At 46.0% G+C, this 15700-nt stretch overlaps 1 protein-coding gene across 1 annotated transcript in view; it reads left to right on the top strand.

Moving 5' to 3' along the window:
• The window catches only part of ARHGAP31 (Rho GTPase activating protein 31), a 411862-nt gene that overhangs the window by 291138 nt on the left and 105024 nt on the right, over positions 1–15700 (top strand). The window contains exon 6 of the mRNA XM_069202778.1: positions 14811–14956. Within this exon, the coding sequence (XP_069058879.1) occupies positions 14811–14956 (146 nt within the window). The remainder of the gene's footprint in view (positions 1–14810; positions 14957–15700) is intronic.

Genomic DNA, 15700 nt, shown 5'->3' on the forward strand with positions numbered 1-15700 from the left:
AATCTAAATCCCAATGGGACTTAGATTTCGGAGGGTGGGATATTCATCACTGTGGTGACAGAACCCATCCGCCAATATCTAAATCAGGCCCTGATTTACAAAGGTGTGTAAGAGTATGTAAAAGAGTACTCCTGTAGTACTGCTTCCCATACTCACCAACGCTTTTGCGAAGGGGCCTCAAGACCCCGGCATTGGTACCACTCTCATTTCACAGGATGCCACTGCATATTTCCATTCATCTTACCTTGGTGTGGGCATGGACGTCAATTAGGGGTCACAACTGCGAACCCCTGGCTTGCTTCTTGCAATCCTTAGCAGTGCCTTTGTGACTCCTGCCCTTACAGGTGGCAAAATCAGTGTCTGGAACACAGTGGTAGAGCGTGTTGGGGCTACACTCTCCTTGATTTCTATCGAGTTTTCATTACACTAATAGTGAATAATATTACACCATTCCAGTGCTTAATTTGTAAATAAATATGTGCCAGTACCCAAACCTCTCCTTGAAACATGCAGGTGCTGCAATTAAATGTGCGAGCACGGAATACTGAGGCAGCGTAATACTGAAGCCATCTCGGGCCTCTTCAATCCATTTACAGCCACTCCCTGCCCCTTCAGCTCACTGTTGCAGCTTTCTGCTTTCTCCCTTTGTGACACCTTTTCCTTTTTCTCTTCCTTCGTCTTTCCCATATATGTCTTTTGCTCACAGGAAGTGCTTGAGGCAGAAGACTAAGTGCCAGTCTTCAAAAATAAGCGCTGGTGCCCCGCACCGGAAGCCACTCAAATTAAGCACTGCACCATTCACTATTAGTGAAATAAAAATGGAGTACAATTAGCTGGATATGACTTTTCCTGACAGCTGAAGTAAGTAAAAAAAATGCTTTAAAATGTATGTTGTGCACGTGCTTGCAGGTGAGCGTGTGTTTATGTGAGAAAGTGCGTGAATGTGTGTGTATGTGAAAGCGAAGGTCAAAGAGGTTTTGATGTCACCGCGACTACTGCTGGCACTTTGGTGCATTGCCGTCCATGGGTGTGGGGAGAATGTGATTTTCATCTCAGGACAGGAAAGTAGTTAAAAAAGAATCACAAAAAATAAAGTGTGCACACATGACAGATTTGGAGGTGGAGGAACCAACAGAATCAAAGGAAGGGCGAGACAGGAGATTGGCCTGGCCCTAAACGCCAAATACTGAGCCAAACATCTCAAGATTAAATCACACAAGAGAATCTCGAAACACAACTCCTGCCAGAATATTAGAGTCTATAAAATCCAAAAAGATTAATTTCTAAGCGTTTCAACCTTGTACAATACATTATATCCCCACTGTAGGAAATGGCCCTTTTTGCAGGGTTATCCCCAAACTTTTTGCCTTCTTCCTCCTATTTTTTCAGGTCTGTTTTTGCTGGTTTATTGTCTCTGTGCACTTTACCACTGCTAATCAGTACACAAGTGCAAGTGCTCCCTATAGAAATTGTGCTGTTGATTGGTTTATCCATGATTGGCATATTTGAATTACTGGTAAGTCCCTAGTAAAGTGCACTAGAGGTGCCCAGGGCCTGTAAATCAAATGCTACTAGTGGGCCTGCAGCACTGGTTGTGCCACCCACATTAGTAGCCCTGTAAACGTGGCTCAGACCTGCCACTGCAGTGTCTGTGTGCGCAGTTTTAAACTGCCAATTCGACTTGGCAAGTGTACCCACTTGCCAGGCCTCAACCTTCCCTTTTACTACATGTAAGGCACCCCTAAGTTAGGCCCTAGATAGCCCCAGGGGCCAGGTGCAGTGTATGTTTAAGGTAGGACATATACTAGTGTGTTTTAAATGTTCTAACAGTGAAATACTGCCGGTTTTCACTGTGCAAGGCCTGTCTCTCTCATAGGTTAACATGGGGGCTGCCTTTAAATATCCTTAAAGCGCAGATTCCCTTTGAGAGTAGATAAAAATGTGGAGTTTAGGGTCTCTGAACTCACAATTTAAAAATACATTTTTTAGTGAAGTTGGTTTTTAAATTGTCTGTTTGAAAATACCACTTTTAGAAAGTAGGCATTTTCTTGCTTATACCATTCTGTGACTCTGCCTGGTTGTGGATCGCCTATCTGGGTCCGTTTGACAGTTGGGCTGTTTTGCACCTCTCTAGACAGTGACACAAAAGGGGGTGGGGGTGTAGTCTGCATATCCTGATGAGCCATCTGAGCTAGAGAGGAGGGAGGAGTGGTCATTCACACCTGAAAGGACTGTGCCTGCCCTCACACAATGCAGTCTCGACCCCCTGGTGAGTGTCTGGGGCCTGGCCTAGACAAGGAAGGATCTTGCAAACACTTGAGACTTTGCTTTGAACTTTGCCAACTTCAAAGGCAGAACTGGGTATAAGAAGACCCAAAACCCCAGACTTTTAGAATCTTTCTGGAATCAAGAGGAACCTCTGCCCAGGAGAAGAGCTGAAGGAGGAGTACTGTCCCTTTTCAGTGTTGCTTTGCTGGACTGGTCTGCAGTTGCTGCTTCTGCCTGAAAAGAGTGCAAAGGGTGAACTTTGCTGTGTGTCCTGCTTGAGAAAATTCTTCAAGTGCTTGGAGTAGAGCTTGCCTCCTATTGGAAGTATCAGGGACACCAAAGACTTCAGTTTCCTCGACCTGCAGCACTGGGAACTGAGTGTTTTGTGCTGTTCAAGAGAATAAACCACTGCTATGCCGCCAACGGCGCTGCTGGCCTGCACCGTGACCTGCCAACGCCACACGGAGTCGCATTGCCCCGCTTCGCACCGCGACCCTGGTATCACCGACGCATTCATTGGACGACTTCACCGAGCCGCTGCTTGCACCGTGACCTGTGGGCCCCGCACTCTGGCATCGCCTGCTCACACCGCAGCCTGGGCAGCCCCGGTGACGCCGCTCCTGCTGACACTGGCGCCGCTGCCTGCACGTTGGCCTGTAGACACTGCTCGTGAGGTACACGAAGCACTGTCCCATCCTGCACCGCAGCCCTGGTCCACCGACGCCAGCACCATCGACTCCTGTGTCGTCACCAGGCATCCTGCCTGCACTGTGGCCTGTGGACACCGCTCGTGAGGGTCTCAAAGCACCGTCCCGTCCCGCACCGCTGGCTTGGGCCTACTGACGACAGTGCTTCAGCAACGACAACGACGCTGCCTGCACCGTGACCTGTGGACACCGCACATCGCACTGCCCGCTTCACACTGCAGCCCTGGTCTCACCGACGCCGATGGACGCTGTCACCGAGCCGCTGCCTGCACTGTGACCTGTGGACACTGAACCTCTCATCATCCCGCTTCACACCGCAGCCCCGACGCCATCCACGCCGGCTCACCTGACTTCATCAGCCTGGAGTTCGATCTGCAACGCGTGTGACCTCAAGGGCCTGACGACTCCTGCACCGACTCTGAACCAACACCGCAACGTTAGTGACGCCGCTCTCCGGAGCTCACCGCGAGGATCACAACGCCCTGCAAATCCAAGGTACTGTTTGCGGGTCTTCCCGACACCGTAGCTGGCCCACAATGCTGCGGCGGGCCTGAACTGTTGGTTTTGTTGATCACAACGCCGTGATAGCCCCAGGTGGAGCTATCGACTTCAAGGAACTGTAGTTTTGAGTAAATCTTGCAGAATTCATTTTCTTCTTACTGTATGTTGGATTTTTATCGTACTTGGTCTTGTTTTATGTAGATAAATATTGGCTATTTTTCTGAAACTGGTGTGGTGTCCTTTTGTAGTGTTTTCACTTATTACTGTGTGTTATGTGCAAATGCTTTACACATTGCTTCTGAGATAAGCCTGACTGCTCGTGCCAAGCTACCAAGGGGGTGAGCGGGGGTTAACTGAGCGGGTATCTCCCTTATCCTGACTAGAGTGAGGGTCCCTACTTGGACAGGGTGCAAACCGACTGCCAACCAGAGACCCCATTTCTAATACCCACATTGAGTAACAATTATTAAAAGCATGGACTTTCAGCCCCTCTCCCAACAACAGAGACAGCTCCATGCGGGCATGTGGGAACTCGGAGAGCATCAGTTCGTCATGTGCGCAGTGCTCATGGCTATTATTATTATTATTATTATTATTAATGATAATAATAGTATTACTAATAATAATATTAGTAGCATTGTTATTATTATTATTATTATTAGCAATAATAATAATAATAATAGTAATAATAATAATATGATTATTGGCATGATCATTGTTATTATCATTGGCATTGCCATTATTATTGTCATTATTATTATTAGTGGCATTACTTTTATTATTATTATTTATTATTACCATCATTATTATTAGTGGCATTGCTATTATTATTATTATTACTATTATTGTTATTATTATTACCATTATTATTATTATTACTACTATCATTATTATTATTATTAGCATTGTTATAATTTTTATCATTATTATTGTTCTCACTATCGTTGTTATTATTATAATTATCATTATTATTGTTATTATTCTCACTATCATTATTATTATTATCAATTATTATTATAATTGTTACTATCATTATTATCATTGTTGTTATTGCCATTGTTGTTATTATTATTATTATCTTTTGTTGTCATTAGTGTCATTATTATTAGTATTAGTATTATTATTATATTATATATTACAGGGCAGAATCATGGGTCCTAAAACCACATATCGTTTTTTCTTGTTTATAGTGCTCATCCATTCCTTTAAGGTACATTCCAGTTGAACATTGAAAGTGACGCCCGAGAAGCAAAGTGATTTGTCCAGAATAACACAGTTGTGCCCGGGTCACTCATATTGCCTGTCATCCAGTGTGTCATACCTTCTTCCATCGCTGGTGTGACACCACACAAAAACACTCGGGCCCAGGTGTTGCTCAGAGACTAGGGGGCACACCGTGGTCATTAGAGGTGACTTGCGCGTGGCGCTTCTCACCTGACGCATATGTCTGACCCCAGCTAAGAAACCTTAAGGAGTGGTTCAAAGAGGCAACATCAGATTGGAGACCACATATCTGGGACATCTAGGGCAAGACAGCAGAGAATGAGTCTGACCCTTCTCTGTAGTACGAGCTTAAAACTAAGGAAATCAGGGCGCTGTGTTATGTCTGTCTCATGGCGTCCATCTCCCTCAACAAAGAGTTTCAGGAGAAACCCAATACGTCAATGATGGCGGTCCGTCACTTAGCAAAAGGACCCCAAAGGGACATGTGTGAGTGTAGGCATACTTCACATACATGTTATGTTTAAACCATAACTGTAGTGGGAAAGTTAAAGCATAGCCCACACAGCAAGATTCTGTTTACGTCCATTTATAGCATAGTAGCCAGCAGCCCCTTGTTTATCAGGAAGATGCTTTTTAGGTCGAGCACGCAAGTGCTTTGACCTGTTGTAAGAATTATGGACTTTTAAGCACGCCCATCACTTTCACTCGTTCGTGGGCTTGCCTGTCAAAAATTCTTTATCATTGGTAAATGCTTTACGTTTGTCCCTCTTTGGGGCGGTTTTGTTACTGCCTTGCAGACTGACCCTGTTACATGGATAATGGAATGATTGCTGATACGTTTGACTGCGAGCGAACTTCTTTTTCTTTTTGTGTCTCTCCTTCGTGCTCACGCTCATGGCTGCTGCGGCGCTTTGAACCGGCTCACTTATGTGAAACTGTTTTACTTTTTGTTTTCAATTTATGTGGCAAGAAAATTCCAGATAGGATTTTACAACGCTAATAGCTCTAACTCGAATAAATGCGAGGCCCATTGCATTGCAAGTTCTTGTTTTCACTTTCAAAGCTGCAGAGCCAGGCATTGAGTCTAAGTTTGGTGTTGCCTGGCTTACTCCCCTATAGAAATAGATGGAATGCACCCCAAAATGTATGCACCCTAAATGTACTGGAACAGCCTGCAGTCTGTGCTCGGAAGGAGCAGACAGTCTCTTCAGAGTGGTGAAACGGAGGGTTAGAAGGGAGTAGGGCCGCCTGTTCCTTCTGAGGCTGTTGGTCGCTTCATAGGGTCTCACGCCATTACCTGCACAGGCAGGCGCCAGCCTCCAACGACCTCAGAGCACACAGGTAACAAGGCTTCCACTAATGTCCCTCTTCGGTTGCATGCTGTTACTACTGCAACACTGCTGGCAAGCGGTCCGTGGTAATCAGATACAGACGCTGTACCCAATATTGGAAGGGGAAATTTAGAGGGGCAACGGGATTGGAGCGATAAATGTGTAACTGTTTGACTTCTCCTGTTAGGAATGTACATTGATACTATGATGGAAGGTTACTGCTTGTTAGATGTGCTGCTTTGAAGGGACTGTTGTTTTACCTTTGTAAGTTGATATGATAAAATCAATAAAAAATAAATAAACAAAAACAAGGCTTCCACTGCACAGCAGCCGGGAGCCGGTCTCAGCTCTACCAGCTTCATTAGGGGGAGAGACAGCACTGCTGGGAGAGAAGGAAGGGTGTGGGAGAAGGAAGGCAAAAGTGGGCGCCAGTACCATCAAGTACAGACCCACATTTTGGGAAGGTAAATGTAGTATGCAAATTACAGTATGTGATCATAGGGGTCATGTAGATGTTGACACAAATGCTGTGGAGTAGTAAAAATGTTTGATAATTGGGATGCTAGAGAGTTTTTCTGTACTGTGCCATAAACAAACTATAGCCCAAATTTAAGAGGAGCCTAGCGCCAACTACCGCAAAATTAGGATCATTCTTTTCCAGCTAATTTTGTGATAGTGTGTCGAAAATGTCGTGCCATATTTACAAAGCGGCGCAATGCACCCATTGCGCCACTTTGTAAACCTTTGGGCCACAATATGCCTGCGCCATGCGTAATGTATGCAAGGGGGGCGTTCTCCCGTTATGGGGCCTGCAAAAATGGCGCACTGGAATCTACGAGATTCCACTGCACCATTTTTAGCAGCATTTTTAACGCCAGCACAGAGCAGGCATTAAAAGGAGACACACGGTTATTTAAAATGGGCATCTATGTACTTTTCAAGATTAGCGCCAAACCTTTTGGTGCTAATCCTTGCAAAGTACAAGAATAGCGTAAAAAATTATGAAGCGATTGTCCCTAACTTGCGACATGGTGTGCCGTATGTTAAATACACCACACACATGGTGGTGTTAGGGGGCGGTCACAGGGAAGGTGGCAAACACTTCCATACTCACAGCTTGGGCACAGTGCAAAAACAGACACCCTGTTGCCACCAGGTGCCTAATCATTGGGCCAAATTATTGGTCCAAAATCGCACCTTGGAATAGACCTCTTGCACACTAAAACAAAACACACCAATGTTTCCAATATCTCAACTATGCAATTGAAGATCTTGTGCTCTTTTGTACAGGATGTTTTTGATTTCTTTGTTTTAATAAACCTTTGTAACAGCCTATGTATGTGTGCTTTCCTGGACGTTTTCAAGGCTTCAACAGGTGGAATTGTGTTTGTCCGGAAGTTAGACTTCAGCGTTAAACTAGGCAGGAGATCAGGCACATTTTATAGTAATGATGTCCAGAAGCAGGATGTAGGTTACTTGTGTAGTGAGCTAATGTACTGTGAGGGATGCTAAACCTGACATGCAGGGGAAAGATGGAGTTCACCCTAATGTTTGCAGTAGAAATCCATTACATCTCTCCTATTACTCATCCCAAAGCTCATCGTAATAGTATGTCTCCACCAACAACACTTTCTAAACTCTTCCCTCTTCTATTCCTCCATTATCCTATTCTATCCAACTAATAGATACCGCTCAGATTAACTCTTATTTCCCTATACTAATCCACCACTAATCCTTTTTGGGTTCTGGAGTAGCATGCTACCTGCTGAAAAGTGCTTTGACACCTCATCAGGGGTAGTAAGTGCTATGTGAATACAATTACAATCGTATTAACTCAATTTATATTTGAAGGACATTTTACTGGATAAATAGAAGTAAGACATGACATGACATGAAGCACCAATTTTCTTAAATCTAGGCCTCTCTTTGGCATTATGGAGAGTTGAAGTGGTAACACCGCATGTTGTGGGGTAGTAAGATTTCACCTCTGATGATCTCAGAGTGATATCCGGCAGCCATGCAAAGTGAGTGACAATGAACAGTAGAAACCATGACGCTGCCAGTTATTCCCCTAATTCTATACCCAACTTCTAAGTACAGCGGAAAGGGCTGTCGGTAATCATATTATATGACCAGCCATTTCCCCTGCAACTGCACACTCTAGGGCATATTTACAAGCCCCCTTGTGCCGCGGGCGCATCACTTTTTTTGACGCCCCTTCCTGCACAAACACAATCCTGCCAACAACGCAGACACCCTTGCACTACGGTGCAAGGGAGCCTGCATTGGGGCTAGGCACCAAATTGTGTGCCGGTGCTGTCTGAAAGGGCAAAATGCACTGTATCTAGTAAATAGGGTGCATTGCTGCCCTTTCAAATTGCCATATGGCAGCACAACAAAAAGACTTGTGCTGCTGCCGACGCCAATGTTTTGTAAATATGCCCCTCTATTCATATTTGGAGCCTAACAATGATGTGCTATTACCATTTTCCAAATGTGTTAGTACCACATTTGTAATGCAATAATGCTGCATTACAACAAGAGCACTCTCTGCCTATTACCAGCAAACAGCTGGTACAACTTCAACACCTGTAAATGTGGGAAAATATGTGCTAAGTCTGTTCCTGAAAATGACTTCCCATTTAAAGGTATATCTTCAGAAACACCACTTATACCGAGTTTGGTAACACAATTACTGATTCAATACATTACCTCATATTTACCAAGATGCTCTAAACAAGGATAACAGAGGACAGAGGAAAATGGGTATTTAAAGTTCCATTGGATGGGGTACCTATAAGTAAACAATAAGAAAATGCTTTTGGTTAACTTAAAGAAGTAAGATTTTCAGCGACTGGTTGCAGTGGGTACGGACTAGAAGGCTGTCTCAGTCACTGCTTGGGTTAGAAAGGTGACATGTTGGGCGACCAAGTTCTTTGCCCCCTGAAGCAACTGGGACATTTACCAGTGATATCCTGGGGCTAAAGTGCTTTTGGACCCCAAATGGATAACCAAGTACACCTCATTAGCAAGGATTTGATGAGGGGCTGATTCTCAGAGCACAATTAACACAACAATACCAGCCAATAAGGTTACCACTTCAGTCAGTAGGTTCCGCCACCTCTAAAAAAAAAAAAAAAAAAAAAAAAAAAAACAACAACACAAAAACAAGATATTGATCTTGAAGACCTTAGTCATCTTCAGCTAATAACCAACCTCCCATTCTTGGCTAAACCCTAGACAGCTGCATACAAACTCACATCAAACCTCTGTTGAATAGAATGAGTTATTATAGGTGATCATCAATGTGGCTTTAGAGCATGATGGAGCACAAACCAGCAACACTGAAAATAGTGGATAATGCTCTCCACAGTCTAGAAAAAAGGGCCTCCTGCTTGCTCGTCCTCCTGAATCTTTCTGCAGTCATTCATACAGGGAACCACAGTTCTCTCTTGAGGATCCTCAAAGAAAGAATGGGGATAAAAGCTGCAGTCCAGAGATTGTTCTCTTCTCTTGTAGAGAATTAAAGTGAATGTATCAAAATTGCCAGTTGCTTCTCCAATGTGGCTAAACTAAACCAAAGAGATTTGAAAGGCTCAATTCTCTCACTTATACTATTTAACATGGATACCTCGCCTCACTCCAGGAACAGTCTAACTTTACCTGGCTTTTCTACACTGAGCAAACCCAAATTTATCTCAAATTATTTTCGTCAGAAGACACTGATATAATGCCCCACCTTCTCAATGAGATTCAGCCATGGATGTCCCTCTACCACCTGAAACTAAATCCTACTTACACAGGATTTCTACTCATGTCACTGCCCAAATACAACTTGGTGGTACAAAATTGGCTCAGAGAAATGTCAATCCTAATTTGCAACCCTAATGTCATCGACTCTGCAAAATCTATGGGAGTCACCCTCGATGAACACTTAAACCTCCAACAACACATTAATAACCTAGCAAAGGGGGCTCATTTCCAACTCTTAACTACTCGAAGATATTGAACAACGCATCCAAGAACATGGCTTCTAGAATGCTGACCTTGTCCTGGCACTATCAAATATAGACTGTGGAAACGCCCCACTTGTCATATGGATTCCCAGTCTTCACCTGGCTCCCCTCAAGGCAGGAGTACACACAGCTCCTAGACAGTGGCTGCTGGCATCTAAGGAGAGTGGTAGGGCGGGGCAAATGGGTGAGCGCATGCACTATTGCGTGCCACAAATAAAATAAATACAAATTCCCTTACCTTACATGCTGCATGCACAACACGCCCTCCTCCTCGCTCCAGTCCAGTGTTCAGCACGGGCCCCAGTCAACTCCCTTAACCAATCTTGGCGCTGCTCACATGCTGTTAACCAGCATGAGAGAAGCACCAGAATTGGAGGGAGCGGCCTGTCTCGGCGCTCCCGAGGGCACTTGAGGCCTGTGCTTGCTCTCAACCCAGCTGTCGTAAAACAGCTGGGTTAGAGAGGTTTAAAGTGTGCATATCTGCTGGCCGTTGAAAGACAGCCGGCCAAAGGGACATGCGCACTTTAAACTTAAGTGCACAGGGAGCCCACCACTCCTCCCTGCTGCTGGCACTCAGCAGGCACTGCCCCATACTGACACTCAGTTCGGGACGGGTTGATGAAAAAGAAATGGTAAAAAGTTAACGTTAGTATCATTTTATTTTTCATCTCTGGGGCTTCTGGGGGCATTTTAGTTGGTGGGGCGACGCTCCTCCGCTCTAATGGATGAGCCACCCCTGCTGTTAGAGTAATCACAGAATCTAGGAAATGTAACCTTTTTCTTTCGTTCTCATTGGTCTATATTGGGTCTCCATTGAACACAGGCGTGTATACACATTGACATGCATCACTCAGAGAACACTTCTAAAGGAAGTCCAGCATAACTTGCTAGAAAACTTCAGCTCTCAGGAGGACTACAACAAATAAGGACCTCGGAAGAAGGTTAAAACAGTGAACGGATCCTTCTCCGTTATTCACCAGTCTCTTCTAACGTCAACCCTCAGCCCGAACCTGGACATATTTTTCTTGGAACACAGTGAGACTAGATCAGCATCTCAATTTGGAGAGCAGTTCTTGGTGGTCGAACAATAGATGAATACTAATTACCGAACATAAAGCTAAATAAATCTGATGATATTGATGGCGGTGAAGACCTTTGGGGCTCTGCAGTCGGCCATCAATCTTGAGGCTTTAAAAGCTACCTTTGGCTCCGGGCACCCCTCACCCCCCATTGAAATACTGTGCTGGGCTGTATTGTCACCAATGCAAACCTATGGTGAAGATCCTTCTTACAGAGCACCACGTCTCACTGATGAACACCTTCAACCCACCCTGCATGATCACAGCAATGCCTTATGTCTGAGGGGTCAGGCTATCTGATTCACAAACCAACACCACAAAATAAAATGATGGGCGGAGTGTTTAAACTTTTTAAACACTCACCCCCGGTCGCAGATCTGGGTTTAATCCATCGTTTTTTTGCTCCCCAGTTTGGACCCAGCCATACGCAAATCAGTCTTGATCCTGCTTCCCTTGGGAACAGTCCAGCCCGAACTGCCAGGCCAGCTCTTCCCTGGACCAGAAACAAGCATCCTGGGACCGGTTTCAGGGTATCCCCACATATCTGCTTGGCTAGCTTGAATCCAGTGGCGCAGCGAGCAAGGAACCCATGTCCGAGCATATCCTAGCCACTTAGGGTGCACATAGCAAGACAAGAAAATAAAATGATGGACAGAGTGTTGAAACTTTTCAAACACTCACCCCCCAGTCACAGATCTGGGTTTTATCCATCATTATTTTGCAAACTACAGGACTTCTAGAATGAGGCATAACCACCAGCAATCGGTGAAACATCACATTCAAGTAATGGCACGTTGTATTGCCCATTTTTTCATCATAATGGACATGAAGCCAAGTTATCTCAGTGCTGACACTGTACCTCTGATGAATCCAACGGGTCAGACATGGGTTCTTCATTGTAATATGTGGATATGTTTGGTTGCCGAAACACATAACACCTGTAATTACAATACTTACATGGAACATACTCAAGGCCACTAGAAGTATGCAATTCTGCGGCGGTCTATGCATAATTATGGATTTGCAGCATTTGCCACATAATCAATCACCTGCAGCATATTCTGCAGATTTTACCAAAAAAATGTTTGAAGCTCAAGCAGATCAAATGTTACAAATAAATATGGCGATTCAGGTTCCTGCACACAAGAAGGCTTTTTCCAAAGGCTAACTGGTCATCTTTCAGTTGCTAATTGTTGTATTAAATTGATATTAATTAAGGTGAACACATTTCTCAGACACTGTTACCGGGTGTATAAATGACAAAATAATGAAGTAATACTATCACAAAATGTGCCATGTATGCCGCATAATATGCCTTTTCTTGCCGCATAATTCACTCAACCTGGACACATAGGTGGTCATTACGACCCTGGCGGATTACGTCCGCCAGGGCCGCGGGACGCGGTGGCACCGCCGACAGGCCGGCGGTGCCCCGCGGGGCATTCTGATTGGCGGCGGCTTAGCCGCGGTCAGAGAAGGGAAACCGGCGGTCTCCCGCCGGTTTCCCGCTGCCCCCAAGGAATCCTCCAAGCCGGCGCAGCTTGCTGCGCCAGCTTGGGGATTCCGACTCCCCCTCCCGCCATCCAGTTCCTGGCGGTTCTCCCGCCGGGAACCGGATGGCGGGAGGGGGAGTCGCGGGGCCCCCGTAAGAGGGCCCCAAAATGTATTTCACTGTCTGCCTTGCAGACAGTGAAATACGCGACGGGTGCAACAGCACCCGTCGCACCTTCCCACTCCGCCGGCTCTATTACGAGCCGGCATCCTCGTGGGAAGGGAGTTTTTCCCTGGGCTGGCGGGCGGTCTTTTGGAGACCGCCCGCCAGCCCAGGGAAAAACTCATAATACCCTCCGCGGTCTTCTGACCGCGGAGCGGTATTATGGAGGGAGGAATTCTGGCGGGCGGCCTCCGCCGCCCGCCAGAATCGTAATGAGGGCCATAATTTGGTCCTCCTCTGCTGCATAATTCCAGTGGCTCTGAACATACCCATACAGATAGCGATACCATGCAGTCAGACAACACAGTGGTAAGAACTTTGCAGAACATCGTGAAACTTTGCAGGTGGATAAAGCATCTGCCCATCCATAAAGTCTTTGGTTTAGGTCTGCGAGGGCCCAGATACCCAGCTGTGTGGGCGCTTCATCACTACAATAATGTCTTTGCCTTCCCACTCCCTCCTCCAGACTCCCCGTGGATCTGTGATAGATGTATCATGGCTTTTAAATTACTGTGTTTTGCTTAAACTGTTTTACCGCTATGGACCAGTTAAATGCAAATTAAGAAATAAAAACACAGGCAGCTGCTATTAGGGATATTGATGATCCGCTGTGAATGTGTTAGACTTAAAACTCTACACCATGGTCCTTAAAACAGAACACCTCCCACTTCCTGACATGGTATGACATACGTAGAGGCCCAGTATACCTCCTCTTCACACAGAGACGCACAAACACACACGCGCATCCTCATGCGACTTCTCAACGCGCACCCACACACACCCACCCACGTTGACGCAGCCTCCTGAATGTACACACACACATCACTGTGTGACAAGCATAGCCCTAACAACTATGCACCCTAAACTGGGGGCAAAATCATGGAGTTTTAGATCCCTCAAGTACATCATCTATCTCTACGCCCTGCCCAACCCTGCATTATGATGTCAGAAGCGACTCGCCACTTCACCTCCAATAGGAATGACAGACAGCCTGCCCCGCTAGCTCTCTACAGCTGTGCATTAGTGGCTAAGGTCAAGTTCTGCACCAGTGTGCAAATGACAGACACCTAACTGCACCAATCCAGAAACTGTTTGCCAATGGCAGAGCCCTCCCTCCCCAACCCACACAGCCCTCAAGTTGATAGAGAGTGGCAGCATCCTAACTGCCACAGTCTGTAAAGCGCTGAGCCCCATGTTGTCAATGCCCGAACTCCCCAACCATTCAACTGGGTGTCTATGGCAGAACCTAAGTCGCCCACCACCCTGCACAAGGCGGATAATGTGAAAGCCCAGTATTGTCTAAGGGCACATGCTGTATTGGTGTGCTGTCACGGTAGCCTGGACCAGGCACCAAGGTCTATTGGGGTCTTCAACTTCTCTTGCTCTGCCTACTACCCCCTGAGTTTTCTTTCTACTATTGGGGTAGACCTTGTTAGGCACAATTTATTCCTCTAAATCCGTGGCAGCAACAAGCATTGGTTAAGATCACTGCCAATCATGTAAGACAAGGCCTTTCACTGGCTCTTTAGCTGGGAGTATTGTTAAACAGGGTAATACCTAGCAAAACAGCATGCATCACAGCTGGAATATAATGAATATAGGCAAGGGAGTATGATGTGCGGGCCAACAGACCATGCATTAACACAATTAAACTATTAGTCGCCAATTGTGAATTAATGATTGTCAAAATCCTGGGACCAAGTTTGTGCACAACCTGTAATTTTGTATAGGGTGCAAGCAGATTTTGTGCACAATGTCAATGTTACCACAGCAGTGTGTCAATCACAATGGTCCCATATGTAGGTGCACTGATACTTCCAACAGACAGCAAGATGCATATGTCACCTGTCAACTGCCAACGTTGAGCTTTAACCAAGTGTCTTTCTGTCTGGTTCAGTTTGCCTGCACAGCCAGTCTTGGGTTGCACAATGGATTCTATTGAACCATGCCTTGTGTGTTCTCTGTTGCAGGTCGAAGGACATTGAAGCTTCCGGCTGCAACGGGGATGCCGCCTTCCTGGAGGTGCGAGTGCAGCAAGTGGTCATTGAATTCATCCTGAACCACGTGGATGAGCTCTTCAACAGCAACGCCAGACCCACAGGCAGAGAGGAGGACGGTAATGGCGGCCCCTTCCATTGCAGACTGCACACTTCCTGTTCTTTGAATGGAATGTACCAAAAAGCCTGGAGTTATGGGGGAAGGCCTGGGGGTAGGGGCTGCAACAGAGACGAGTAGGGCTTTAGGCAGGGGTGGCTCCTCAGGGGCGGCTCCTCCATTAGGGTTGAGGAGCATCTCCCCCTTACCTCCGCCAGCAGCGGCAGCTGCAAACCTTTTCCCCAAAAACGATAATAAACTGTGTTTATTATCATTTTGGGGTGAAAGGGGTGGGGCCTCGGGGTGACAAGCAGTGAGGGCAAAGCGCATGTGTGTTTGGCCATCCGCCTCAGGCCGGCCAAACACAGGTGCATAGTGGGCTCTCTCCAGCCCAGCAACACAGTTGCCAGGCTGGAGAAAGCCTGCACAGGCTCCCAGTCTGCCTGTGCGCTCCCAGCCAATCTTGACTCCGCTCTAAGCAGCATCAGGATTGGCGCAGGGCCGACTGGGAGCCTGTGCCTGCAGAGGAGCGGGAGGAGCGGATGGAGAGGCGATGGAGGTAAGTGTTTTTTTTTTTTTTTTTTTTTTTTTTTTTTATTTAATTCCTCTTACTCTTAAGCATTAGTGTGCTTAAGTGTAAAAGATGCACAATTCTACACAAGAAAAGTTCACTGAAATATTTGTACACTATAACAAAGTATCTTCCCCGCTTCTTTCAACTACTGGGTTTTCCCTCCACAGTTCCACCCCGGAAATGTATCCACCT

The sequence above is a fragment of the Pleurodeles waltl genome, chromosome 8, assembly GCF_031143425.1.
Source record: "Pleurodeles waltl isolate 20211129_DDA chromosome 8, aPleWal1.hap1.20221129, whole genome shotgun sequence".
NCBI lineage: Eukaryota > Metazoa > Chordata > Amphibia > Caudata > Salamandridae > Pleurodeles > Pleurodeles waltl.